The sequence below is a fragment of the Corvus kubaryi genome, unplaced genomic scaffold (assembly GCF_017639235.1).
Source record: "Corvus kubaryi isolate FWS band 111438036 unplaced genomic scaffold, C.kubaryi_AGA036_p1.0 37189, whole genome shotgun sequence".
In the NCBI taxonomy this organism is placed as follows: domain Eukaryota; kingdom Metazoa; phylum Chordata; class Aves; order Passeriformes; family Corvidae; genus Corvus; species Corvus kubaryi.
The window spans coordinates 712,530-740,302 of NW_024581054.1; the positions used below are offsets into that span (position 1 = coordinate 712,530).

General features: G+C 52.4%; 2 protein-coding genes across 8 annotated transcripts in view; both read left to right on the forward strand.

Moving 5' to 3' along the window:
- CCDC30 (coiled-coil domain containing 30) overlaps window positions 1–18,475 on the forward strand; it is a 35,756-nt gene extending 17,281 nt beyond the window's left edge. For all 6 annotated transcript variants that reach the window (XM_042022228.1, XM_042022226.1, XM_042022229.1 and 3 more), the window contains 16 exons: window positions 509–701; window positions 4,311–4,409; window positions 5,055–5,195; window positions 6,552–6,689; window positions 7,488–7,645; window positions 8,968–9,208; window positions 10,607–10,780; window positions 11,399–11,608; window positions 12,175–12,332; window positions 12,786–12,933; window positions 13,440–13,561; window positions 15,036–15,177; window positions 16,011–16,147; window positions 16,415–16,526; window positions 17,254–17,321; window positions 17,919–18,475. In XM_042022228.1, coding sequence (XP_041878162.1) covers window positions 509–701; window positions 4,311–4,409; window positions 5,055–5,195; window positions 6,552–6,689; window positions 7,488–7,645; window positions 8,968–9,208; window positions 10,607–10,780; window positions 11,399–11,608; window positions 12,175–12,332; window positions 12,786–12,933; window positions 13,440–13,561; window positions 15,036–15,177; window positions 16,011–16,147; window positions 16,415–16,526; window positions 17,254–17,321; window positions 17,919–18,141 — 2,464 coding nt within the window. In that variant the 3' untranslated portion in view covers window positions 18,142–18,475. The remainder of the gene's footprint in view (window positions 1–508; window positions 702–4,310; window positions 4,410–5,054; window positions 5,196–6,551; window positions 6,690–7,487; window positions 7,646–8,967; window positions 9,209–10,606; window positions 10,781–11,398; window positions 11,609–12,174; window positions 12,333–12,785; window positions 12,934–13,439; window positions 13,562–15,035; window positions 15,178–16,010; window positions 16,148–16,414; window positions 16,527–17,253; window positions 17,322–17,918) is intronic.
- Window positions 18,476–18,580: 105 nt separating this feature from the next.
- On the forward strand, window positions 18,581–26,912 carry LOC121661742. Of its 2 annotated transcripts, XM_042022234.1 has the most exons (13): window positions 18,581–21,747; window positions 21,852–21,909; window positions 22,095–22,233; window positions 22,410–22,471; window positions 22,955–23,111; window positions 23,511–23,767; window positions 24,121–24,206; window positions 24,736–24,839; window positions 25,085–25,202; window positions 25,437–25,545; window positions 25,875–26,050; window positions 26,319–26,437; window positions 26,769–26,912. In XM_042022234.1, exons 2-13 carry the CDS (start codon window positions 21,907–21,909, stop codon window positions 26,903–26,905), a joined length of 1,467 nt encoding a protein of 488 aa, XP_041878168.1. In that variant the 5' UTR covers window positions 18,581–21,747; window positions 21,852–21,906; the 3' UTR covers window positions 26,906–26,912. The 2 variants fall into 2 exon arrangements, with proteins under 2 accessions (XP_041878168.1, XP_041878167.1); XM_042022233.1 differs by having other exon boundaries at window positions 18,581–21,909.
- The last annotated feature ends 861 nt before the right edge of the window (window positions 26,913–27,773 follow it).

The window sequence follows — 27,773 nt, forward strand, 5'->3', positions numbered from 1 at the left end:
ATGTTGTCTTTAAACCTGTTTTGGTGCTGGGAAGTCTTCTCTGGATTTGGATGCTCTCCAGGAGTGCACCAAAACACCTGGCTTTCAACCATAAATATGTAAACAGGAATTTCTAAGGGAATTCAAAGCTTTGTTCTCCCAATACCTGGTCAGGAGCTGCCACACCTCTTTTGGCAGATTCAGGGAGGGAAGGGGGGCTGATCCCATCCCTCTGGATTTTTCCCTTCAGATTCCCAAGCCTGTTCTCCACCTCAAGCAGCTGAATTTGCTGTTGTCTCTCTGCTGTTGGCAACCTTGTCCTGACCTGTTTCCTGCCGAGACCTTCATAATTCCTCGTGTAGATCCCATCACCCCTAATTCCCTTCTAAATAAGGACAGGCACAGACCATGGTGGATGTGAGACTGGAAATCAGCAGGAGAGTGTGAGGAAAACCTCGGCTTTTCCTTGCTGGTGGGGAGCAATTGGAATGCAGTTCCAGTCCTGGTCATGCTGGGTTTTGACGTGCAGGTGCCGGGAAGCCGTGGAAAACATCGAGGGTAGGAATTCCCAGCTCCTTCACAAGCTGCAAAAACTGGAGCAGGAATGCGAGGGTTTGGTTGAGCGCAATGAGGAGCTGGAATCAATTCTGGGAGAGACACAGATCCAAACCAAGCAAGAGAAGGAACAGCTGGAGAGCGAGGTGGAGGGACTGCACCAGAAAGTGAGTAAGGAGTAGGAGAGACAAGGTTTGGGTTTCTTTCATTCCAGCTGCTTTGCTCTCTCATCGGAAGAATAAAATGATGTTTGACCTGGCCCTGCACTCTGCTGTGTTTAGTTTGACAAGAAGTACAGCCAGAAAACCCTGCCAGTTTGGGAGAGAGGGGGAAGGAAGGAAAAAATCCCAGCAGGGAGTAAATGACTCTTGGTTGGAAGTGCAGATTCCCCAGTGTTATGGCAGCATTGTCTTTCCCATCTCCTGTTCCCCCTCACAGAATCCCAGACTGGTTTCACTGGAAAGGGACCTTAAAGCCCATTCAGTCCCAACCCCTGCCGTGGGCAGGGACACCTTCCACTATCCCAGGATGCTCCAAGCCCCGTCCAGCCTGGCCTTGGACACTTCCAGGGATCCAGGGGCAGCCCCAGCTGCTCTGGGCACCCTGTGCCAGGGCCTCACCACCCTGCCAGGGAAGAATTCCTTCCCAATATCCCATCTGACCCTGCTGTCTGGGGCAGTGGTGCTCCTTGATCCCAGGAAATATCAGCAGTTAAGTGTCCTGGTGGCAGAAGATTCCACTTTGGCTTTTCCCCAGGATCTTGGAGATGTGTCAAACAGTGCTGGGTGTGAAGGACCAGCATCTGCAGTGCCTGGGAACATCCCTCTGAACACACAAATCGAGGGATAGGGAATTCTTCCTATCTCGTGGTGCAGTAGCTGCTGTGAGGGGGGGCTGGTCATGTCTCTTGGAAGAGCTCTGAGATCCATCTTGAGAAGCTCTGCTCGATCAAGATGTGACCTCAGCAACCTCTTCCTAACCTGGATCCTACTTGATTTTGGGGACCCTCATCCCAGGGCAACCTAGATCTATTTCTGTTAATAGGACAAGTGCACTCAAATCATGCTTTGACTTCTGGAGGTGGATAGAAGTTCTATATTATTTGCATGTGACAAATGGGAACCTTTGGGAAATCATGGATGTGAAGCACTTCATTGAACATCTGGTTTTCCAGAACCATGGCAACACTGGGGGCCTTGTTGAGCACCTGCAGGGCCACCTCCATCCTCTGAGCAAGGACTAAGTTGTGGCTGAAGCCTGTCAGGCTGATGCTGCCTTTGTCAGGGTGGTTTTTAGCCTCAGTTTTCTGGAGGGACTCTCCATCCCTCTGGAGTAGCTCTGTGAGGAGTACTGGCTCTACAGGCTGGGTTGGCACTGCTTCCCCAGGGAAAATTCCATGTGGAGCATCACTGCCAGGGCACCTGATCCCTTACAGGGGGAGCAGCTGGGGAATTTACAGCCAGAGAGAACAGAGGAAAACAGAGTTTGGTCTGGCCAGGTGAGTAGGTGGGGTTCTCCCCACAAAGGCTGGCTGAGGAGGTCCTTCCCGTGGGCTGAGGCTCTGCTGCCTGGCCAGGAGCTCTTCATTGCTGGGGCTCTTGCCCTCTGCCCTCTATCTGTGCTGGAAACCCTCTCTGCAGTGGGCCTGGATTGATCCATCCTTCCTGACTGGCAGCTGCACCAGTCCAGAGTGCCCCTAGGGGATTTCTGAGGTGAGGTTTTGGACCCCTCCAGGTTTCCAGTCAGGAATGATGTGTCCTAACACCTGGTGTTGGGTTAAAACATGGTGTAGGAGATGGTGCTGGTGTATCCCACGTGGATACACATCTCCAAGCTGGATTGTTGAAAGGAAGAGATGAGGAATCCCCTGTCAGGCCTCTGGAAAAGCCTCTAAACACAGGCTGAAGGCAAGTTCAAATACCTTAATGAGGGGGCCAGTGGCACCTTGTTTGTCTCCTGTCTCAGAGGATCCATGAGCCAGCTCTGGGATGGGATGGAAAAGGGTCTGTCCACCATGGCAGTGCTTTGGTTTAACTTGGGGTTTGTTCAGCTCATACCAAAGTCTTCCCCCTTGGAGCAGAGTAAACACAGGCCTCCACAAATCAAACATGATGTGTTTTCAGTTCGGACAAATCACTGCTTTGATCTGTGGGTTGTCACATAGATCCCTGGGAATGCCACGCTTGGGAGCCAAGGAGATGTGAGACATTTTGGCTGCAGAGGCTTGGCAGCTGCTGCAGCTGGAAAAGAACCATTTTGAGGGATGCAGGGCCATGGAGCAGAGACGGGATGGACGAGGAGGTGGGTTTTAACCCTTGGATAGATCCATCTGCTTAGCTGGAGGTTGCTGAGCTGTGTCCTGCATTCCCAACGGGCTTTAAGAGCCCTGGAGATGAGGAGGGAAGGGGCTGGAGCCTGGGGAAGGCAGTGTGGCTGGGTGTTTGCCAGCCCTGCCCTGGCTGGGAAGGACTTGGGAGGGTTTTTGGTCCTGGCACAGCTGCAGAAGCCTTGGCTGGTCAGGCTGTGACTCAGGACGAGGACAGCGGATACAGAGTGAGGATTGTTCTGCTGCTGGCATGGGACTGGGAGCACAAATTAAGTGCTTAAAAGTTAATGGCTTGGCGGGAGAATAAAGAAATGCATTGCTGGGTACAACTTCTGACCAAAGGCTGGCTGGGGGTGAGGAGGGGAGGTGTGTTTTGCATTTGAGATCCCCCAAAGCTGTGGCTGCCCCATCCCCGAAAGTGTCCAAGGCCAGGTTGGACAGGGCTTGGAGCAACCTGGGATAGTGGAAGGTGTCCCTGCCCACAGGAGGGGTTGGGACTGGATGGGCTTTAAGGTGCCTTCCAACCAAAACCAGTCTGGGGTTCCATGGAGCTGGATTTTATCTCCCTCCAGTGTCCCAGCTCATTCCAGGAGAGCCAAGCTCAGACAGTTGGACAGTTCATCCTGGGGGTTTAGAAATAAGCCCAAACAGGATTTCGAGCCTAAGGAGTGAAAGGGAAGCTGCCCAGGCGCCTGCTGGCAGCGGAGCATGGGGGCTGCCAGTGCCAAGACTTGGATTTTGGAAAAGGGTCTGTGGCATCCCTGATGGGGAGGAGAAGCTGAGCTGCTCCCCTGGGATGATCCTTAGCTGGGCTGCTCCAAGCTCCTTTGAGCCTTTTTTAACTTCAGGACCAAAAACTTTTCCCCCCAAGGGCAGATGTCCTTGGGGGGTGATCCAAATGCAGAGTGAGACCTTGTCCAAACTCCCACCTGCCAGGAGGTGCCAGGAGGAGGAGAAGTCAGTGGTTACAGAGGTCAGCACTTTGCTGTCCCAAATCCCGAGTCCTTGGAGCCCTTCTGTAGGGACTGACAACTTCCTATGAGCAGTGAAGGGACCAGGATGAGTCCTGATGGACCAGGTTGAACATCTGCTTGGATGAGATCAGCACTCCCAGCACAGGGAACAAGGATGACCCAGCACCTAAACTGGGGTGTCTTGGGGTCCTCCATGTTGGGGGAGCATCACAATGTGTGGAAGCTTTGAGTTTTCACCATGTGCCTGGAGCAGAATTCTGTCTTTTTCTGGGTTGAGTCCAGATGGCTCCTTCCTCCTTGGAAGCAGCAGGATGAGGGATGAGCTGGAGCTGGCCATGCACACCCCCTCCTGTTCTTTCCTTCCTTCCAACATGGGGCTTATCCCATAACAGCAGCACAAGGAGCACTCTAGGAGTAGTTGTGCATTTAGTTGTGAGTCCTGGTTTGGTTTTAACTTGGAATTTGTCCATGTTTAGATCACCAGTTTGGAGACAGAGTTGCTTGAGGTGCAGAAGAACAAAAGTGAGATGAACGGGAACGAGCAGGTGGCGTCTGGAGCTCAGGAGATGCAGGAGGTGAGAGGTTTTCCTTGGGAAATGAACTGTTCTGTTTAGAAATGTTTTAAATGAGCATCTTAAATGAAGTGAATGTTTTAAACGAGCATCTGAAGTGACCCTCTCCTGGGGATGCTCTTTGTCACCATCTGCTGAGGATTTGTAGCCCCTCAGCTCATGCAGATGGGTGGATTTTTGGAGGAAAGCAGACGACATGATCTCCATGAAGACTCTCCCCGTAGGAATTTGTCTTGCCTTCAGCTCTGTCAGCTGAGGAGTTTGTTATCTCCCCACAAGAGTGAAGTTTTTACCCGTGTGAAGGTGTTCAGTTCTCATTTAGGGCTTAGTGAAACCAAGGGATGTGTAGATACATTTAAAGCTGATTCCCATCAGATTCTGGGTTAACTTTCCTGTCCATTTGTTCCTTGCCAGCCCAACAACTGGATCTGCCTGGTGTGTCAGCCAGGCAGAGATGGGGGAGGAGCTTCCCAAGGTGTTTTGGGTCAGTGGAGGTTCTGCCAGCCCTGGATAAGCCATGTAGGAATTCCACTGGCAACATTTGAGAACCTTTTTTCTCCTCTTTTTTCCTAGATTTCCTGCAATCTGCTTCTCTCTGCGTAGAAAAAACAATGTTGTGGCAGTGACTCTTAACATTTCTTGTTCCAGATGTTGGAAAGCTGTCAGGAAACCATAGACAAATTGGGAAGTCAGCTGGGAGAGAGGAGGGAACGGAGAAAGCAACTGGCATCTGAGCTGGAGTTGCTGCGGGAAGGTCTGAAGGCCGAGAAGGTGGTTCTGGGCAGCCAGGTATGTTCAGCCCCTGTGGTGGGACTCCCTGCAGGAGCCAGCTGCCTTTGGGTGCTCCTTGAAACATCTCCAGGTGCCCCCTAAGCTCATTGTTTGGCATCTCTTGATGCATTTCTCTAGCCCAGCCACTTTCAAACCTTTGGCAAAGGGTTTTCAATCCAGCTGCTCTCATGGCACCATCTCTAACTCCAGAATTTATTTTTCCTTTCAGTGAATCTAATACCAAATCAGTAATTCCAACTTTGTAGCCAAACCCTGATTCTCTGGAGGGCAAAGAGGGAGTTTTCAGGCTCAGGTATTAATTGCAGGAATTGAACACCCAGAGCCAAATGAACATCCTGCTGGGATTTCCCCAAGGACCTCAGCACACTTGGCTTGAACCAATTTAGGTCCTAAATCAGCTCCTGGGGATTTTCCTGCTGGGAATTTTGATGGAACTCTTGTATTCCAGCTGGGCCACAGAGGAGAGACAGTGAGTGGTGCCAGCAAAATTGTCCAAGGGCTGTCAGGACAAGGGCTGAAAATGAGGGTAAAAATTTAGGAGATTGGCAGATCCGTGGCCTGGACAAAGGGACCTGGCAATGGGAGACTGGCAATGGGGGGTCACAGCCATGACAAAACCCGTTTTTTAGCACTCTGAGAGGCCTTAGATCAGTTTGTGAGTCCTGTCACTTCCTTGAATCCAAGTAAAAATCCATGGAAGTCCTGAGCTGTTGGCACAGACAGGCGCTGCTGGAGGAACAGTGGCATCTAGAGGCCAGGGGTTGGTCGGGCTGCAACAAATCCACACTGAAACTCAGGATCAAAGCTTGGGATGAAAACAGCCTGGCTGGGAGGAAAAGGCTGGGTCAGTCTATCAGTACACACATGGAAAGGAATTGTCTGATCTGGGGGATGTTGGGAAGAATGGGAAGAGTCCTTTTTTAACCCTTGCCTCCCAGTAGTTCAACCTACTCATGATCCAGGGACCTTTGAATCCAAATCATCCACCCCTGAAAGTCTGATTGGAATTCAGTCTCCCTGAAGGAGGGGCTGTTTTCCCATCAAAAGGCTCAGGAGGAGATGGAATACAGAGCTCTGTGTTAGACTGGAACAGCCTTTAGCATAGAGACTTCTGCATGTGTTTGGTGGATTCCTGGCTTCCCACATGGGCTCATTCCCTTTGGATGGAGCAGCTGCAATGAATCATTTTCCAACAGTGCTGGAAACAAGCTTGGCATGAAATCGTTGGGTTCTGTCACCTGGAAATCTCTTCTTGTTTTTAAGAGATTTTTGGACAGTTGAGAGGAGAAATCTTTTTCTGAGCTTGTCATTCGGGCTGTGTTTCATCCACTGACTCTGTTGTTTCCTCTCCAGGGGTTGCCTGACTCCCACTCTGAGCTCTCAAGCCACAGAAACACCTTCCCGAGTCTCCAGAGAACATCAGCCAGCAGGGATCTTGTGGATGTATCCCATGAGAAGCTACACAAAGACAGTGCTTTGTTAGATCCAGAGGTGAGACATGGAAAGAATTCCCAGTTGTTGTGGTGTCTGATGCAGGCAGGAGCTGCTGGGGTGTGTTGCTCAAATATGAGCAAATTTGTCCTGGTGTAGATAAGATGCCTTGGAATTGAAATACCAGGAAATACCTGGGACTGAAAGCTCAGGAAGAGCTGTTGATTAAAAAGCTTTAGGAATCAAAGTTGCTGTTGGTGTTTAGTGAGGGTAATAGTGTTTGTGTCTGAAAGATTTGGGTCCGTCACTGCTGAGCAGCAGATCTGACACTGGGTGGACTCCAGTTGTGATTCTGTCCTGATGCATTCCTCCTTTCCTGCCCCTTTTTTTTCTTGGCATCTTCTCCTCAAATCTCAGGTTCAGGGTGTGCTGTTACCTGGTGTTACAGGGTTAGGTGACGCTGGGAGTGGAGAAGCCGTCCCTAGAGAGGTGTTTCGGGTAGAGTTGGAGCACCTCTGTGACAGCCATCTGAATCCACACCTTGTGCTCCTCCTGGTTTGCCAAGAGCTGCTGCTTTTGTAAAGAGCTTTGGCACGTGCTGTAAATCCCTGGGAGCTGCAGATGGGCCACAGTGGGATGAAATCAAATAAAGAACCATGGCTTGGTAGTAGTTAGACACAGCTACTTTCCATGCAGGAAAAAGGACTCGCACGTGTCTCCAAGGGGGAAGAACTGCAATAATTTAGCCACAGAATCACAAGCCATGTCTTGCTGGAGTCCCCAGATTGCCCTGTGCTGCTCAAAAGATTTCCGTCAGAGCAAAGGAAATCCCAGTCGTGGTGTTTTCTGACCTTATAGGCCTCTGAAATCCTGCAAGACAGAGAACAGAGTCCCAAAGTGGAGCAGAAACAGGAAGATCCCTGTGCAGATGCAAAGACCTATGAGGAACAGATGGCTAAAGTAGTGTTTTTGGAAGAACAGATCAAAAACCTGAGGGAAGAACAAGAACTGCTCTGGTAAACCTTAACAAAGCCTGTGGTATTTTCTGCTCCTTGTCTTTGCTGACTAAATTTTTGAGTCTTTTTTTTTTTCAAATCCCCATGGGGCTGCTCCTGGCAAAAATGGGTCTGGCATCTTTGTGTTGTCCTCGGGTCAGCATCTCTGATTTTGGTGAATTCCCTCAGTGCCATCAGGATCGGCCAGAATTAAAGATTTTTTTCTGCAGCTCTTCCAGATTGTGAGCAGCCTAAATGGGAGCTGTCCTTAGGAAGGAAGATTCTTCCCTAGGAGTTGGACTAACAGGGTCCCAAAACTCTCCTGTTGTGGGTTCGGGCTCCTCAGGGCTCACTGCTGGCAGAAGTTGGTGGTCCTAGTCCCGCTGGAGATTTGGGGAGTCCTTGGAATCTGGGTGTCCTTGGAGGGGAGGTGTCAGCAGGTGTTTGTCTGACTCCCCTTTTTGAGTAGATCAGGACAAATTTGGAGCTGGAGCATCTGGGCTCAGGCTCTCCTTAGTAAATAAAAGCTTGGATTAAGTCCAGTATGGTTACAGTGACCTGGGTTACTGGTACTGGGATAAAGTACAACCAGCAGAAGGCAGGTAGGGAGCTGCTAAGGAATCATGGAATTCAGGCTGGAAAAGCCCTCCAAGATCATTGAGTCCAGCGATTTCCCAACACTACCATGTTCACCCCTAACCCATGTCCCCAAGTGCCACAGCCACAGGCTTTTTGAGTGCTTCCACGGATGGTGATTCCAGCCTGGACAGCCTGTGCCTGTGCCTGGACATCCAGGACATAGAATCACAGAATCCCATACTGTTCTGGGGAGGAGGGGATCTTAAAGCTCATCCTTTTCCATCCCCTGCCATGGGCAGGGTCACCTTCCTCTATCCCCGGTTGCTCCAAGCCCATCCGACTGGGCCTTGGACACTTCCAGGGATGGGGCAGCCACAGCTTTGGGCTTGGATGGAGAAAATGGAGATGGAGTTTGGGTGAAGATTAAGTCAGGCAGCGGGACTGGGACACCTGAGCCCCTATTCCGGTGTTTTCCTGTGGCTTTGAGTCCAGAGCAGCTCCCATGCCTTTGTGAGGGTTCCTTAGCCAGCCCGTTACCTCCTCCCAGGGAGAGCTGAGCCTTTGGATGCACGTGGTTTTGTGGGAAGTGTCCCAGGGAGACTGACCCTTGCCCAGAACTGCTGCACCCAGGATTGAATCCCCTTTGGAGCCTCCCGAGGCACTTGAATGTTTCACTGGACTCTCATCTCCCAAGCTTTTCCCCTTTAAGGGTGTTTTCCCTGGATGTGTGTATTATCTCTCTCCTTTACTATTTTTCCTTCAAGCTCTGAATTACTAGAGAGCAACAAGAAGAAGGAGGAACTGGAAAAGCAGCTCAAAGAGAGCAATGAAGAGAAACGGATGTTGCTGGAAGAAATTGCCCAGCTCAAATGTGACATCCGGAGTGCCCGGGAGCAGGGCCCCAGCGGAGACATGAGGAGGATGATCCCAGGCTTGGAGCAGAGGGAAAACAGGTTTTTCCCATGGCAGAACTCGGCAGGCAGTTTAGAGGGGAGCCTTAAACAGGTATGGGCAGCTTTGTCATCTGCATCCTGCTTTTTGTCACTAATTGAGTGGCAAAACTTAATTAAAGTGGGCTGGAAGCCAGTCATGTGGTGTGAGCGATGGTTGGAAATCAGGGATGTGCTAATTTCCTTGTGTTGTGCTTTTGGATGTTGTGCTTGTGGGAACGTGGATAAACTGAACTGATTGCACATGGCAGAAATAAGTGATTTAAATGGAATTTGTTCATCTTTCTCACCTTGTGAGCTGAAAGAGAAAGGGAGGTGCAGGTGTCCCTGCCTAACGGGAAGGAAATTATGGAAGAACTCAGGATGGGGAGACTGAGGAGGAGCTCAGCTTCTGTGCAAGGATTTGGGGGAGAAGAGAGGTCAGGGTTGTCCGTAAGACCAGGGTGGGAGTGGGAAGTAGAGGATAGGAGTCCAGTTGCATACAAGAAGCAGCAAATCCATCCAGCAAGACACAAGGAGTGCAGTGGATGTGGGAAGGGATCCTGATAGAAACAAATTTGGAAAACCCCACAAAACCAATGGAGCCAATGGACCTCCAGGACAACTTACACTGCCAGATCCCACAGTGCTGGATCAAGACTTTTCCCAGCTTGGGAAGTTATCTGGGGATTATGTGAGAAGGCAGATTTGGTCTTCAGGGAATTCCATCTGGTCCCAAGAGCAGAGGGTGAAGGCGCAAAGTGGGAATGCAGATCCGGAGATGGCTGACAGTGATGCTTGAAAGAAAGGCTTTGGTATAACCCAAGCAGAGATTTTGGCCTGTGTGTCAGGAAGGTGGGTGAACCAAGGAGCTCAATTATCTCCCAAGAGCCATTGCAGACCATCGGTGACACCTCCCAGCGTCCAGGCTCTGTCCTGTTGTGTTCCTGTCCCGCTGCCAGGACTCACCTTTCTCCTGTTCCTGATCCCTCTGCGAGCTGGCCTGGCTGCATCACTCCTGCTTGGATGCCTGAGTGAGACTCTGGTACAAGAGTACAAAGTGGCCTAGTAGTTTTGCTTTGATTGGACAGGTTTGTTCTAATAGGGGATTTTTTTTTTTAAACTTTTCCTCATCCAGGTTATCACCTCTTCACCTTCGGCCTCAGGAGTTGTATTGGCTTCTCTGAGGGGATGGAGAGAATCATTGAATCACTGAACTTGGAAAAGGCTTCTAAGATCAACTATTAACCCAGCACTGCATATTCACCATAAACCGTGTCCCCAAGTGCCATATCCACATGACTCTTAAAGCCCTGCAGGAACAGGGAAGGGAGCAGGACATGGTGTAGGGACGGAGAAACACCGGGCTTTATCCATCTTCCTGCCCAAATGCCCTTAAATCCAACTAGCTTCTGCTATCATTAATCACCTTTATCCTGCCTTAAAGTTAATTTCACTTCTGCCATTCTTGCAGGGTCTGTCCGAGGAGAGGTTCCAGCAGCAGGAGGAGAAGCTGCAGCAGCTGCGCCAAGATCTGCGGCGGGTGCAGAACTTGTGCAGCTCCGCCGAGAGGGAGCTCAGGTATGAGAGGGAGAAGAATGCTGACCTCCAGAGGCAAAATCTGCTGCTCCAGCAGGAATGCACCAAGGTAGGGACAGAGCCAGGCTGCCCAGTGTGCTCTGCTTCAGCTCCATGGGCATTATGGCCACGAGGGCTGGAGCCCCTCTGGAGGCAGGCTGGGAGAGCTGGGGGTGTTCACCTGGAGAAGAGAAGGCTCCAGGGAGACCTCAAAGCCCCTTCCAGGGCCTAAAGGGGCTCCAGGAGAGCTGGAGAGGGACTTTGGACAAGGGCCTGGAATGACAGAACAAGGGGAAATGGCTTCCCACTGCCAGAGGGCAGGGAGAGATGGGATACTGGGAAGGAATTACTGGCTGTGAGGGTGGTGAGGCCCTGGCACAGGAGGCCCAGAGAAGCTGTGGCTGCTCCACCCCTGGAAATGTTCCAGGCACGGTTGGACAGGGCTTGGAGCAACCTGGGATAGTGGAAGGTGTCCCTGCCCATGGCAGGGGGTAGAACCAGCTGATCCTTCTTACCCAAACCGCTCTGGGATTCTGTGATGAATTTCACTGCCTCCAAATAAAACATGCTTTACTTCCTCTACGGTTCCTCTTTTGCTCATTCTGGAATCCTGTCCCCCTTTCCTAGCCGAGCCATTCCAGCTGATTTATGCTGAAGTATAAACCCGATTTCTTCTCTGGGATCTCAGGTCAAAGCCGAGCTGAAGCAGGCCCGGGCCAAACTCTCAGACACCACAGAAACATGTTCCTCCCTCTCAGCACAGTGGGAGAGGAGCCAGCAGAAGGTCAAGGAGCTGGAACTGGAGCTCTCCAAGTGCTCCCAGGCTGACAAGCTCCAGAGCAGCCTCCAGGAGAGGCTGGCCCAGGAGAAATCCAGAGCAGGAGAAGCACAAAAGAAGGTGAGTGTAAGCTGGGGTGTGTTTGACAGTTCTGTGCAGCTCTAGTGCAGAAAACAAGCAGGCTTGCTTCCCCAAATTCCTTTTTGTGATCCCTTGGCTTAATATTATAGGAAAAAAGCCTGTAATTAGTGGGAGCATAATCAAGGCAGTGGAAGCCACGTCTGATAACCCAATGTCTCTGAAATACTGATAGTGGGGCTGGCAGGCACAGGGAACCCCGATTCTGTTTTTACTGAGGAGATTTCATACTGTTTACTGGCTGGAAAATTCCAAAACCTTGTGTTTTCCATGGCACTGATTCTGCCATGCTCCTCAGAAATCATTGGATTATCTTTTGAAATGTGCAGGATCAAATTGGGTCAAAAAAGGATTGCCGAGAATTTGTGACATAGTATTTGGTCCAAAATCTGGTAGCCATTCCAGAGGTTTTTGCTTTTAATGGACTTAGAGTCAAAACAAGGAAATCTTTCCTTCCCATGCGTCAGACACTGGGGGATCAGAGGGGTCTGATTCAGATGCTGGCCTGTACATTCAGAACGTTTAATCCATGTCCATTTTAATCCAAGATCGCAAAACTCCAGCAAAAGCTGAAGGATTCCCAGCACCAGCTGCTGCTGGCAGAGGCCCGTGTTTCTGATAAGAAGCTTCTGGAGGAGGACCTGAAGGAAGCTCGGGAAAATGAAGCTCGAGTGCAGCAGGAACTTCACGAGGAGCAGCTGAAAAGGTCTCTGTGCTGTACAGGGGCTGTGCCAGCCCCAGGAGCCTCTGGCAGCTCCTGGCTGCCCTGGGAGGGTTCAGGGAGACACAAACCACTGTTTTGACCTCCTGTCTTCCCTTTGGACCTGCCTTGTCCCTGGAGTTCTCCAGGGATTCCCCCTTCCTGAGATACAAAAGATTTTTGGAGGCTTCATCTGCCTGGGAAGGGCCGTGGTGTCACTGTCAGCCCAGTGATGCCAACAGCCCCCTTCCCTGTGCAGCTGGGAATGATCCCAGTATATCATCCCCCCTTTCTGTGTCACTGGGACATGGGGACAACTGGGATGTGCTGATTCCTTTGTCCCCTCCATGTCAGCTGGGGCAGGAGGAGAGCAGGGCATGTTTGGGTGACAGACAGACACCTTGGGGGCAGGTCGCACATCCCCCTCCAGCTCTCACTGTCACCCCGTTGTGTTTTCAGGAGGCTGCTGGAGCAGCAGGTGGAGGAGCTGCGGCAGCAGCTCCGGCATTCCCGGGAGACGGAGGCATCGCTGGCCAAGATGCATGTGGAGCTCCAGGCCAAGACCCTGCACGTCCTGGAGGATGAGAAGAAGCTGGATGCTGATGAGGTGAGTGACAGTGAGGGGGTTCCTCGTCATACAAGGGGGAACAGGACCATCATGAGCTGGAATCTGCTCCTGGGGGCCGCTGGAATTGGGAACATCTGATCAGGGCTGAGCCCTTGCAGATCCCACTGATTTCAATAGGAGCTGGAGGAAAAGCAGCATCCCATTGCCAGTTGGTTTCTTGGGATGCAGCTCTGAGGGCACAGGAAGGCTGGGTGGTTTCTTCCTTCCCTTTTTCTTGCAGAGCTCAGAGTTTTTGCTTGGAAATTTTGGCAGAGTCTGTTGTCTGGGAGGGTTCATTGCCTCTCTCTGCAACAAAATCCCGCTGCTCCTTGTTAGGGGGAGGAGGGAGTGGTCTGGGGGGCTGGCTGGCTGGCTGGCTGGATATTGGCTGTAGTGAGAACCACTGGGATTGATGAGAAAGAAGCTTTGGAGATCAGGCAGATGGGAGGCAGAGGGGCCCCTCCAGTTGGGGCCACACACACAAGTTAAAAGTAACCCTTTTCCAGCATGTGCAGTGCCAGAAGGAGAACCAGAAGCTCTCGGAGCAGCTGGCACTCCTGAAGGAGGAGAACAAAGCCCTGTATGAGGAAGGTGTCCGGCTCCTGAACCAGAAGGATCTCTATGTCAGGTAATGCCCAAAAACCTGCCGAGGAATGGCCCCTTCTGGGCCTGCTGCTGGATTTGGCTGTGGTGTGGATTTTCCTGTCCAATGTTCAGGCTTTTAGCAATAAATCCACTAGTCCTGTGTGCAGTGAGCTCACCCTCCCTGTCTGCTGTCAGGGAACTCCAGACTGGTTTGGGGGGGAAGGGACCTTAAAGCCCATGCTGTTCCACTCACCTGCCAGGGACAGGGACACCTTCCACTATCCCAGGTTGTTCCAAGCCCTGTCCAACCGTGCCTGGAACATTTCCAGGGGTGGAGCAGCCACAGCTTCTCTGGGCCTCCTGTGCCAGGGCCTCACCACCCTCACAGCCAGTAATTCCTTCCCAATATCCCATCTCTCCCTGCCCTCTGGCAGTGGGAAGCCATTTCCCCTTGTTCTGTCATTCCAGGCCCTTGTCCAAAGTCCCTCTCCAGCTCTCCTGGAGCCCCTTTAGGCCCTGGAAGGGGCTCTGAGGTCTCCCTGGAGCCTTCTCTTCTCCAGGTGAACACCTCCAGCTCTCCCAGCTGTCCTGCTCTCCTTGGCAGCTGAAGGCAGCACAGGAGGGTGTTGGTTGGGGTCTGGTGTCAGCAGAGACACTCCCTGGAGCTGCTCCTTTCTCCTCAGAGCCCTTTTGGTTAATTTGGAGCAGAGTAGCTTTTTTTATCATGAATTTTGAGCAAACATGGGCAAATGTCCCTTATATGGTAGAAATTTCTCTTCTATTTTGGTGTTATTTTCCCTTCTATCTCAACTGGATAAAAATAAACAAGAACTTTGCCCAAATGGACTAGAGGGGAAGAGAAAAAATCAGAAGTGTCAGGAGGGAAAAGTATTTGTCACCAGTGGCCCAGCTCAAAGAAGCTCCCACTGAAGTGGCTCTTCTTGCTCCTCTTGGCCTGTCCATTGCTGTTTAGAATTCTTAGTTTTCCAACCAATGTGTGGATGTGGCACGTGGGGACATGGTTAGTGCGTGGCCCTGGCAGTGCTGGAGAATGGTTGGACTTGATGATCTTAGAGGGTTTTCCTAAATTTTCTTCCTATTCAAAAGTCATTCCCTTAACTATCCACATCCCCACCAACAAAACCAACTTATCCTTTCCCTGGAACTTCCAGTTTTGGTGCCCTTATAACCTTATTTGTTATAAAGAGCTGGGAGGGGTGAGCACAAGGATTTGTAAAGCTGGGAGTCACTTTTGGAAATGCTTTGGGTCCTTACCAATTTCCATTTGATCGACACTTAAAAATTAAAATTTCCAACAAAAACACCCCCAAACTGATCACTGAAAGAGTCTAGACAGTCCATGTGCTCATTCTGGGCAGGCAGGAGGAGCTGGGGAATGGCTGAGACTCTGAGTTTGGACTTTGAGGAGCCTGAATAAACCCAGGACATTCCTGCCTGGATGGTGACCCCGAGCAAAAGAGCCTTTCACAGCCTGATGGTTGTCCCTGCTTTCCCAGGAAATACAACGAGATGCAGCTCCGGCACAAGGACAAGATCCGCAGGGCCAAGGAGACCTTCATCCACGAGGTGAAACAGAGGGACAGCAGGATCAAACAGCTGGAAAATGAGCTCAGTGAGTCGAAGCTCCAAGTGGAAAAGGTGAGAGGACACATTGAGGGCTTCTCCTGCAAAGGGAGGCTGCAGGGGCACCGCTGCTTCCAAAATAATCATGGATTCAGGGAATGGTGTGGGTTGGAAGGCACCTTAAAGCTCATCTCATCCCAGCCCCTGCCATGGGCAGGGACACCTTCCACTGTCCCAGGCTGCCCCAAGCCCCGTCCAGCCTGGCCTTGGACACTTCCAGAGATCCAGGGGCAGCCACAGCTGCTCTGGGCACCCTGTGCTGGGGCCTCCCCACCCTGCCAGGGAAGAATTCCTTCCCAATATCCCATCTAACCCTGCCCTCTGGCAGCGGGAAGCCATTCCCCCTTGTCCTGCATTCCAGGCCCTTGTCTAAAGTCCCTCCTTGCAGGAAGGGACCAGGGGCACCAATCTATAGTAACAAAAAGCCAAAAGGAAATTCCTGGCTCAGGACTGACCTTGGGGGGAAGCCACATCCTCAAATCCCAGTCTGACACTGGCTGAACTCCATGTTCCTTTGCCTCAGCAATTCCTGCTGGGAAGTGACCCCAGAGCCTCTTTTTGGGGTATTTTACATCAAACAGACTATGGAATTGCATAGTCGTTGAGGCTGGAGAAGACCTTTAAAATGAGGATCTTCATCAAGTCCAACCATCCATCCACCACCAGTAAAGCATGTCCCCAAGGGCCACGTCCACACAGTTCTTGAGCACTTGCAGGGGTGGTGACTCCAAGCTTTTAGGAGCTGGCATCCTTGATGGTGATCCCTTGGGAAAGCCCCGAGGTTTGCAGAGGACAGAGAAGAGTCAAGAGTAACTGGTGGTTGTTCTTTCCTTCTCCACCACCCTCAGGGGAAGGTGCTGATTGCCCAGATCACTGCTGAGAATGAGAAATTACTCCAGGAGAGGCGACGGCTCCTACAAAGAATATCAGACCAGGAGGAGTCCCCTTTGACCCTCCGGTCTGGGATTCCTTCCCTGCAGAGCAGGTAGGCCCCTGCTGATGTCCATCCCCTAGGATTCTCCCTTTGCCTGGTTTTGTGCCTCTTAAGAATTCCAGAGGAATGTTTGGATTGTGCCCCAGCCATTGGTGCAGTGGCTTTCATGGCTGTAATTAGCCCGTTTTCCCATCCAAGACCTTGCCATTGAGCTGGAGGCTGTGGAGAGCAACAGCTCTGAGGTCGGAAAAGAAAATTCCTGTTTGAAAACAGAGCATGGCTGGAAGGAAAGTAACTTGTGCCTTGTGCCATGCCCAGAGGGAAGATCCTGGAGGAGGAGAATGTTCGGCTGCATGACAAGCTCCAGCTCTCCAGCCATGTGGCCACCTCCCAGCACCTTCCCAGGAGCAGCCCTGCTCCCAACACAGAGGTGAGACCTCGGGAGGGCTGGGATCAGCAGGAATCACAGAACCTGATGTCTGAGGGGCTTGGGAAGAGCTGGATCCAACCCTTGGGATGGAAAGGGCTCACTGACAGCTATGGTGAGGAGCGGCTTTGTGAGGAGCTGAAGGCTCCATACACTCAGCCCTTGCCCATCCCTGAGCTGCTGCCCGTGGGATCCCCTTCCACAGGGACAGGAATCTCACTTGGCACATTCAGAGCTTTTCAAAGGCCTCAGTTGTAAAGTTGGCTCTAGGAAAGGAGAACCAACCCCAAGTGCCAGGAGGAATGTTCCCCCCTTAGGCCAAGCTGAGCGATAATTCCTGAGCTGAGTGAAGGTACTGGCCATGTTAATGAAGAACTTTGGCAGGAGAAGTGGAGACAATCCAGGAAATCAAAGAGTTTTCAAATCAACCAGGTAGATTTAGGAGTTTATTGGGGCTTTTAATTTGTATAGAACCCAGGTAGGTTGGAAATGAGCTGTTGAGGGGGAAAGGGCTGTTTGGGGCTCACCTGGCCTTGGTGGGGCTTGGTTTGGATTTTTTAGTTTAAATTCACACCCAAAGGACAAATCCCTGATTAGCACCCCTGTGGGGCTGCAGTTGGTGGACAGGACTCTCAGTGAAGCTGGGGGAGATCTTGGAAGACCAGGAACTGTTGGAATTCAGGGTCTGACCTGCACCTCCTCCTTTCAAAGTCTCTGTTCCTCCTTCCAGGGCTCGAAGATCATTCCTGGCTCTGAACGCCAACCACAGAGTAAGGTGTTGCCACCTCCTCGTGCCAGGTACCGTGGGGGGGAGGAGGAGCCAGGGAGCAGCCACTTTAGCATTTTGGCTGCTCCACACTGTGCGTTCACCTCCCAGAAGTCTTTTTTGTTTGTTTTTGGTCAAATTTTAGGGAAAATGGTATTAAAATGGCATTAAAATGGTATTAAAACCAGTCAATTGATGGGATGGAGAAGTCAAATTTTCAGAATATTTTGGGGAACACTGTGGGATTTAGGAGTCTTGGTGCTCAGGGGCTTTGGAAGAGTCTTTATACAAGAGGTGGTGAGACTTGGAGCCCTAGTGCTGCCAGAGCTGTGTCCCACATCACACTGGGATGTGCTCCTCCATTCCAATCCATGCCAAACCAGATGTGAAAGGAAGGCAAAGGGACCCTGCAGCTCAGGGGGTTTGGTAACAGCCCCAGCGGCCGTTGGGGTGAAGGATGGCCTGAGCAGGTTCTGGGCTGGCTGAGGGTGTCCCTTCCTTGGCTGGAGGAGGAATGTGGAGTCTTGATCCAAGAGAAAAGCATCAACATCGCCATGTGCTGCTCAGAGGTGTTGGGTAAGGGTCTCCCAGACTCCACGGAATGACAGAAAATGGAAATTTATTTCCAGCTTCCCACCCCGAGATCTCCCAGAGCTCCTCGGCGCCCTGAAGGCCCCGCAGAATGCAAAGCCTGAGGGAGAGGCTGAAAGCCAGGACTCTTCCTTCTGCCTGTCCCCCTCACAGCCTTCGGAGATCGGGTACCTGAATGTGGCCTCTCCTGGGGATACCCCAGCCCCCACAGCCTCACCACTGCAGGATGAGAGCCAGAGCCTTGGCTCCGAGAACTTCTGAGCTGGGAATGTTGGTGCAGCCTTACCTGGACTGCAGGATTTGGGCTCCTGGGGCAACGGGATGACAGAGCCTGCAAAGAGAATTGCCGAATGGACTGACTCCATGATTTCTGGGATATATTCCAACTGAATGATTCCACAGGTTTTTTTTTTCACTTGCCCACCTGTAAGTGTGTGTGTGATCCCAGATCCACTGGAGGCTGGAATTTGTATATAAACTCAGTACAATGGAAGAGGGGTGGGGTGAAGAGTATCTTCCCTCAGCCCTAATTCCCTGTCCAGTCCAGTCCAAATCTATACATTTTATAAATAAAACTTGGAGAAGTTCCCTTTCACCCTGTGCCCACAATCCGTGCCCACACAGTGTCATTCCCCTTTGTCCATGCTCTCAGCGTTCCCTTTGCTTTATGCAGAGGTGAACGGGACAGCTGAGCACGGGGGAGAGGATGGGAAAGAGAAGCTCTGGGGGCAGGATGTGATGGGCAGAGGGATCAGAAATGAGATAAAGGGAGATGGAAGGGCAAAAGGAAATGGAATAGGGGCAGAAGAGAGGAGGGATCTGAGCATCCAGGAAAGGAAAGGAGATACATCTGGAACAGATGATCTCTGAGGATGCTTGAGTGGGAGTGGGAAGGATCAGGCCATGCAAAACAGGGAGTGGAGGGGGTCTGAGGATGCCAAGAGGGAAGCAGCGGGATCAGAACTGCAGGTCAGGTGGGAACAGTGTGGCTGTGCACCTCTGTGGGCCTTTCTGTGCTTCCTGGGCTCTCCCTGTGTGTTTTGGGGAGCCCTGGACCCCTCGGTGTGCTCCCTCTGCACCCTGGCTGTCCCTTAGAGGGTATCCCAACCCCTGGTGTCCATTTTGGGGTAACCCCACCTCTTGGTTTTTTTGTGCCATGCCCAGGCCCCAGCGCTGCCTTTGGGTGCCTGTGGCCCCTGGCTGTGCCTGTTTGGGCTCCCCACAGCCCTCAAGGAGCCTTTTGGGGTGCACAGAGCCTCTCCATGGGATTTTCTGTGTCGCAGAGCCCTGGGTGTGCCTTTGGGCTCCTCTGCACACCCCAGAGTGCGTGAGCTTTGCCTGGGCTTTACAGGGTGGGGTGTAGTGCATCCTCAGCCCTCTGGCTGTGCCCTGGACTACCCCAGACCCCGGGGTAGGTATCAGGAACACTCCCCTGGAGGGCTGAAGGGTTTCATCCCTTCTGATGGGGCAGAACTGGCTCAGCCACACTCAGGGAGAGGCAGAGTCATGTCTTAGAAGGGGCACAAACCATCAGAGACCCTGAAGGGCGCACAGACTCATTTCTGGGCCTTCCACCAGAGGACTGGGCATGACCCCAGTGTTACATCAGACAGTGTAAAACTCCTGACCCCAGGGAAGGTACCTGGGTGTTCCCACCGAGCCTGAGCCTGTATTAACCTACTGAACTTTGTGTTTTTGGACCCCACCCCTGATGGATCCAGACTGTGACCATCACTTTGACCATGGACACCGAAATTGCAACAACCAAGTCTTGTCACTGCACTCATGGGTGGTGAGACCTTTCCTCTCCACTCTCTACTCTTAATCTTTCTTTTTTTTCTTTCTTTTCCTTATGTATTTTCTAAAGTGTTATTTTTATACTTTTATATTGGTATATCTCTAAAGGAAATAACCAAAATGGCCACATAGGTGAGTTCCATTGCAACCAAAGTGTTAAAATAAATGTCACATATATATAAATATGTATGTATATATGTATATAAACACCAATCATTCAATGTCCTTTCACTCTCATCCATTCCAAGGGTGCCTCAAGAGCCTGGGTTATCCCACCTCAGAGATGGCTCGGAACAGCTCCATCAGTTCTCCCCCACCTCACAGCAGCTCTGTGCCCACACAACAGGATGGGCAATTTTCCACAACCTTCCATTGCCTCGAGGTTTGTCTTGTAGCGAGGGGCCCAAAACAACCACAGTACTCGAGGTAGGGCCTCCCCAGTGCTGGAAGCATGAAACAGGGAAGAAAATGCAAAGCTTCAAATGTGACAGGGCCTGTGGTGCAGATACAGAATGCGAGTGCAGTCCTGCAGTTTGTGTTGCTGTGGCATTGAGAGGAACGTGGAGCAGGGCATGGTCTCGTTTTTCTGCTTGATACCCAACAACCCCTACCAAGGAATATTCCATACACTGGGACCACAGAGAACAGGAGGTTTGACCACAATCCCACCCACAGCACTTAGCATGGTCATGGTTGATAAGGTATGAAATGTACCCCAATTTTGTACCTACCTAGGGGATGAGAGTTCAACCTGGAATTTGGAGGGACAATTTGATGGGGTTGTCCCCTTCATCCTGCCCAGAAGGGATGTCCTTGGGTAGTCCCCTTTCCCCTTCCCAGAAGGGATACCCCTGGGTAAATTCCTGGGTAAAGCCACGTCGAGTTTTTTGACACAGGAAATGAATCTATGATGGCGATGACATTGTTGGAGCTCTCTGGGACTGTGCTGCAGGTTTGTTTTCTTTATGCCCAGCATAGGAATGGATCTGGTACAGGGTAACTGGGATCCCCATAACTGGTAATCACTTAGCCAGTTAACTGGGATCAGTTACCCTGTGTGTCACATTCAGTGAACCCTGCTCTGGGTGAACCCCACCAGAACTACACTTCATGGACTATTTGTGCATCCAACATCAGCCCTGTGGCTGTTTTTGCAATAACCTATTGTGGTACATCCTCCTCCCCCTGCTCTATTGGAGCTCCTGATAAGCACCTGATAAGGTGAAGTATCCCCTGACCGTACCAGGAACTCCTGAGTGCAACAGGAACAGCAGCTGGCTGTCCAAGGTGGGGAACAAAGGGATAATCAGGCATTCCCTGACAGCCTTGGAACAGTCCCTACACGAGTCAGAGCCTGAGTGGAACGGCACCATTGGTGCTGGAGTTTTGAAAACAATTTCCAGATGTTTCAGATAACTTTGATTCTGGCCATGATGGAAACTTACTGATGACTGAAGCCAGTCATCTCCTGACCCTGCAAACACCAGTGCCTTAGAGGTCTCCTGTGCTGCAGCTCCGTGCCTGTGTAGGAATGAGGGCCACAACCTAAGGGATTTCCATGGGATATGTGGTGATGGGAGTACCTGGGTGTGATCGCCTGCTGAGGGGGTGATGGGTTATCAGGCAGAGGCCTATCCTTGGAATCTGCCAGGTGGAAGAGGGAGTGATGCTCAGGTGTCACGTTCTGTTCTGCCCTTGCCAAGACCCAGAGCCTTTGTAATCTCTCTCGTTATGACTCTTGATATCCCTCATTTACAGATAAATTGGCTGCTCCTCCCTCCTCCCCAAAGCGGGGACACCCCTTATCAAAGATTTGTGTCTCCAGCTGCATCAAAGAATTCCTGGGAACATTTGTCTTGTGCAGCTTTTGCAGGTCAGTGCATTTATCACTCTCAGTCTAACAAGAGTCTGTAACCCGCTGCTCCAGTAAACTGCACTGTTGGTGAATCTGTGTTTGTGAAAGTTCCCACTGGATGTGACCACACCTGCCAGGTGGAACTGGCTCCTATCAGGAATTCAGCCCTGCTGCCTGCAGCCCCTCTGATCCCTCAGGACCAGCTGGGACACTAGGTTTGTTTTCTGCCAAATTTCTAACTTGTAACACAGCAATTCCCAGTGTCCGTGTAAATCATTCTGAATTGATTTCCATCTGATTTTCCCATGTGCTTCACCAGCGGTTGTGGGAGACTTGTCGGGAAGGGCAGTGGCTGGGTGGGCCAGCCCCTCAAAATGGTAAGTACAGCCTCCTAGCACTGTAGGGTGAAGCCTGGGGGCAGGGTCGTGTCTGTGTGTGGCTCTGCACCCCTCGGTGATGCATGTGAGGTCACAATGGGGCGTTCTGCTTCCATGGAACCGTAACACCCACTTCCCTGAGAGCCAGAGACCAGCCCAGCTGTGGTGCCCCACTGTACCAACAGGTCCCCCCGTCCTGGGGCCGTGGTGGGATGGACAGGAGGAGAGGAAGAAGTCGGGCAGGAGGAGCCGCAGCCACGACAGAGGTTTACCCTAGCTTCCTCCTCGCGCTGTCTCCGGACCTTGTGTACTTCCACAAAGATGGTAAGGCCTTGAGATCCCCTGAGGTCCCAGCATCCTCCTCTCCCTGGGGTGGGAATGTGTTAGTGGCTTTGCCCAGGGAGAAGGTCCCTTTGGAGAAGGGGATCTGCCATTAGGAAGGTGAGGGGGGGATGATGAACTTCATAACTTCAACATGGCCCTTTCTCGTCTTCCGACAGAAATCACTAAAGTTTGGGATTGTGTGTCTGAATGCTATCGCCAAGACCTGCTGCTGAAGAAGGTGGGGCTGGTTTCCTTGTGGTCCTCCCTCAGACCATGGGGGTTTCCCGATCCTTCCCCATCCCGCCTGGCCCTCACCCAGCCTAGAGGGCAGAAGTGTCCCAGGCAGACCCTGAATTTTGGTCAGAGACCCACTGTGAGCACAGGCAAGAAGTCAAGTGGTGCTTGAGTCGGAGAACATTGGGTTTCCTCTTTGGAGTCTTCCCCAGGATGGCTGGAAAGGAGGGATGCCCAGGCAGTGCTCCTGCACTCCTTGGGCTTTCCCAGGCTCCAGGAGTTTCTCCCACATGTCTTGCACCCTGCAGCTCCTGGAGATGAGGGAGTGAGGAACCATCTGGAGTGAAAGGCTCTTCTCCAAAGCTTTCCTGGCTCTCCTGAGAACCAGCCTCCATCTCAGGCCTTGGAGCTGCAGGGCTGGAAAGGCCACAGATCACCCTTAGCTTTCCCTCCTGTCTGCCCTGTAACTGCCTGCTTTTGTTTCCAGAGAGTTGGGCTGATGGGCCTGGGTACCATACACATTATGAAAAGACCCATCTGGCATGGAGAAGGGGAAGGCTTCATGGTGGACAGTCTGGAGTTTGATCTGAACAAGCCGTTGCTGGTGGGGAAGAAGCTCCTCTGTGGGAACAGCCCCGTGCCTGGTAAGATGAGCCCTTCAGCCCCGTGCTCCCCCTGGACATTAACGGGTCCCTTCAGCAGCCTCTCCAGGGCTCTCTGGGTGCCGGGGTGTACTGGCTGCTGCCGGAGAGCTCCTGGAGGTGTTCCTGAGAATCTCCTGGCACCAGTGAGGCTGATGATCCCCACCACCTTGGGAAGGCAGGAACCAGAATTCCTGCTGGCTCCTGCAGCCACCTGGGAGGTTCTGTGGGGCTGGAGCATGGTGGTTGAGTTGGCGGTGCAGGGACAGGGGCTCATGGCACAAAAGCAGGACATTTGCTGCTGGGTGAAGAGTCACTGTGGTGGGAGGGGGTTGGTGAACTTTGGAGGGGCCACACAGAAGGGCTGAGTGAGTGACTTTGCGTCGGGTGGTTTCTCCACAGGGCTCTCCAAAACCAATGAGTTGGTCTGCGCTGAGGTGTCCTTGCGCCTGCACAAGCCCAAGGCCACCATCATGATGTGCATTGAGGCCACTTTAAAGATCTGTGTGTGGGCCTTGGCCAGTGGCCAGAACTTCGACTTTGTGTTCAAGGACATTGGCGTCCTGGTCTGCCGGGGAAGCCACGTAGCCATGAGGTTCTTTGAAGGCTTGATCCGAGAGGTGGCTCAGTCGGAGCACCTGGCAGAGGGTTTGCTCCAGGTGAGTCTTGCATGTATTTCATGTGCCCTCAAACTCCTGGGGACACAGCCGTGGCCTTGGGTAGCTTTCCACAGTCCTGGTAGCTGAGCCTGCCCTCCTGCTCCCAGGGAATTAGCCCTGGGCTTTGCCTCCTGTGGAGATGCTGCTGGTGTGGCCTTGTTATGCCAGAAAGCCAAGGCGGTGGAGGTGCTCATGGATTTGGGATGATGTAGGGGCACGGGGTGGCAGAGAAACGGCTGGGGCTGGGGGTTGAGGAGGGGCAGCTGGGGCTGGCAGTGGCAGAGGGGTTTTGTGCCTTGTGAACAGCAGGTAAATTCCCTGTGGATCCTGTTATGTCTCTGTCCCTGTTGCAGTCCCCAAATCTGAAGCCATTATTCATAGACCACACAGAAGAGGACATTTCCCAGATTCCTCCTGGAGGTGTCCTTGTGTTGCCGCAGTGAGTGCAATTGTTTCTGTACATGGGGGGTGATAACCAGCAACACCTTTTTGTCCAGGCTTCTCCCGTGTGGGAGGAATCCTTGGATGTATTTAATTTTGGAGGTGGAATTGAAATTGTGTAAGGTCCATGGCCATTCTGGCTTCTTTGGGGAGTGTTTCAGGTGGATTCCCTGGGAAGAGGGCCTTCTTTATCTTCCCACCTCTGTGGGAATGACCCTGGAGGCACACTTGGGGGCCATGGAAGCTCCACCAGCTCCTTCCTTTTCCTTTGAGAAAGAGTGAGAACCAACATGCCCCAGAGCCTGAGATGTCCTCAGTCACTGTGGGTTTGTTTTCCCTGGAAAGCGTCTCTGACAAGGGGGATCCCAGACCTGGCTGAGAGGAGTGCTGTGGAGGGAGGCTCTTCTGCCTGTGCTCCAGTGTTATGTCTCCTTTGGAGAACTGGATGCCTGGGAACAACTTCTTCCCAGAGGCTGCCATGGACTCTGCTGCCCTTACTCAAACTGGTGTCACCACCTTCTTTGCAGCTTTGTGCAGGCAGATGGGAAGTCCCAGCCACATCCTGTAAGCGCTTCCCTACTAGGCAGTGGAACCACAAGCAAAACCAACACCAAGCGCCGAACAACTCCAGGTGTGTTCCCTCCTAGGAACTGACGTCCTCTGTGCCAAAGGGAATTCTGTCTCCTGCCAGAAAAGTGTCCCAGCAGGTCCCCTCTTTTTCTGAATGGGGACCCAAGGAGGCAGTGGGACAGGACCATGGAGCAACATGGCCCTCAGGGAAGGGGACTGGGCTGGGACAGGAAGGCTGGGAGATCCCTCATGTCCAAAATGTTCTGGAGATGCAGCTGAGAGGAGCTTTCTCTTTTTCTTCTTCAGGGAACCCTCCCAGCCAACACCTCCTTCTTCGTCCGCGTCTTTCTCCAAGTCGGATATGTGACGTGAAAGTGAAGGGAAGAGAAAAGAAAAAGGTTGATGGTGGAGTGCAGAGAGGGAGGTGAGAGTTTGGGAGCTGGCTTTGGGTAATCCTGTGCTTCTGGACAGGTGCAAGGAGCTGTCGCCTTTGGCCATGCTGCTTGTACTTATGGAGAGCAGATATGGGCATGTGCCCAAGGCCTTGGTTCCTGCGGCATGGGAAGCAGGCAGCAGAGTTTTGGAGAGGCCTGGAAAACACACTGGAGAAGATGCTCCCACTCTTCTCAGACAAAATGCTTGTGTGGTGTCTTCGCAGTTTGCTGCCTCCAATTGAGAACTCTGGGAAGAAGGGCAGAGCCACTGAGGGGATGGAAGCACCCAAAGCTGGGCTGGCAGCTCCCACCAGGCAGGGCAGACGTGTCCAGGTGTGTGACATGGATGTAGGATTGCGTCCTGCATCACTGCAGGGAGGCTGTTGAAAGGATCCCTTTGGATGTGTTTGTTCTGGGATGTCTTTTGGGTCCTCCATTCAGTCATGGGAACAACTTCATCATTCTGTACCATGTTGCAAGGAATCTTTCTCTGAACTGAACCTCTACGGTGTCCAGGCTTCTTCAGGAAGCAGAGGGTCACTGCCAAGAACTCTGGGGGAGAGAGCAGGAATCCAAACTGTCCCTTGGGTCATGGGCTGCGGGATGGGACCCTTGTTGTTGCCAAAATGTCTGAGCTGCCTTCCCTTTAATTCATGGAACAGCTTCCACCCCTGGCAGAGCAGAGGAGTCTGAGGAAGGCTGCTGCCTCCTATCCTGGAGGATTTGAAAGGCTAAGGAAGGAGAGAGTGGCTGCTGTAGCAGGAGTGGCTGCTGCTCTGTCCCCAGAGAGAAAGGAGGAGAAGACACCGTCCCCTCGTGGGGGGAGACCACAGCCAAGGTAAGAGTGTGGCAGCACCTAGCAGGGCCAGGGAGGGTTGAACAGATGGGATCAAGGAAGTGGAGCCCTGAACCCTGGGCTGGATATTGTCCCTTGGACATCCCCTGCCATGGGCATGCCCTGGGATAGCCCCTGATCCTGGTGTCCCATGTACCCATGCTGAAAGGGGTGGTGGGGCCAAAGGGAATGTGGACACAGGAGCAGCGGGAGCTGGGCCAGGCAGGATTCCAGCCAGGGAGTGAGGGCAGAATCTGTCCCTGCTTTGCAGGACCCCACGAGCAAAACAGGTCCTGCTAAATCTGAAGCCATACAAAGTTGCCCGGGAGCAGTGCAAGAAGGCCTTGCAGATCAACTTGTTACGGAAATGGTCCTACGACAATTTCCTTGGTAAGTATTTCCAAGCACTGGATGCGTTTTCCTGTGGCAGCACATTCCTCCCTTGCCTGGCAGCAGTCCCCGAGAAGCACTGTCTGTGCTGCTGGGGGTCCTGGAGCTGTCCCTGAACCAGACATGCCTTCCAGTCCCGGGTGACAGCCTCAGGCAGGATGGGGCAGGTAGGGATGTGGGTGGGTTCCTGTGTTGTCCAGCCTGGCCTCTCCCAGGTCTTGGGCTGGCAGGGCTGGGTCTGCAGGGCTGGGGTGTCTGGGAGACTACAGAACCTCCAGGAGCGGACCTGGTGAGCAGAAGTTCTCTGCCCTCCTCCCTGAATCCTGAACAGCTCCTGATTCTGAGCTTGGTGAAGCAGCTGGAGCTCCACAAACAGAGAACAGTGGAACTGAGACATGGGGGCAGCCACATGACACCACGGAACAAGGAATACCACATGACACCACGGAAAAAGAAATAAAGACCTAGAAATCCATCGCCTCGGTGTGTGAATTGTTGCTCCACACCAGGGACTGAGCCCCTGGTCGGGACAACAGTGTTTGGTGATCCAGATGGGGCTGGTGGACCTGGACACCTCCGGTCACAGAATCCCAGGATGGGTGAGATTGGAAGGGACCCCAGTGGCTCGTCTGGTCCTACCTCCCTGCTCTAGCAGGGCCATCCCAGAGCACATGGTACAGGATTGTGTCTGGATGGGTCTGAAATATCCCCACTGAGGATATTACCCTCTCTGGACCACCTGTTCAGGGCTCGGTCACTGTACAGCAAAGAAGTTCTGCCTTATGTTCAGCTGGAATTTCCTGGTCATCAGTTCCTGCCTGTTCCTCTTGTCCCATCGCCAGGCCTCCTGGAGCAGAGCCTGGTCCCTGCTCTAAGCCCTCCCTGCAGACAGGGGCAGACAGGGATGAGGGCCCTTCTCAGCTGTGTCTCCTCCTGAGGCTGAACAGCCCCAGCTCCCTCAGCCTTTCCTGGGCAGGGAGATGCTCCAGGCCCTTCCTCATCTCCTCAGCCTCCACTGGCCCCGCTCCAGGAGCTCCCTGTCCCTACTGTGCTGAGGAGTCCAGAAGTGGACACAGCACTGCAGATGTGCACTCCAGATGTGCCTCCTGCCCTTCCTCCCTGACCAGAGGGGCAGGAGCACTCCCTCATCTTCTGGCAGTGCTCTTCCTGACACCCTCTGCTGGCACAGGGACAGCTCATTGTCTCCAGGACCCCCAGGTCCTTCCCCGCAGAGCTGCTCCCGCAGGTCACCCCCAGCCTCTGCTGGTGCCTGGGGTTGTTCCTCCACAGGTGCAGGACCTGCATTTCCCTTGTTGAACTTCAGAAGGTTCTTCCC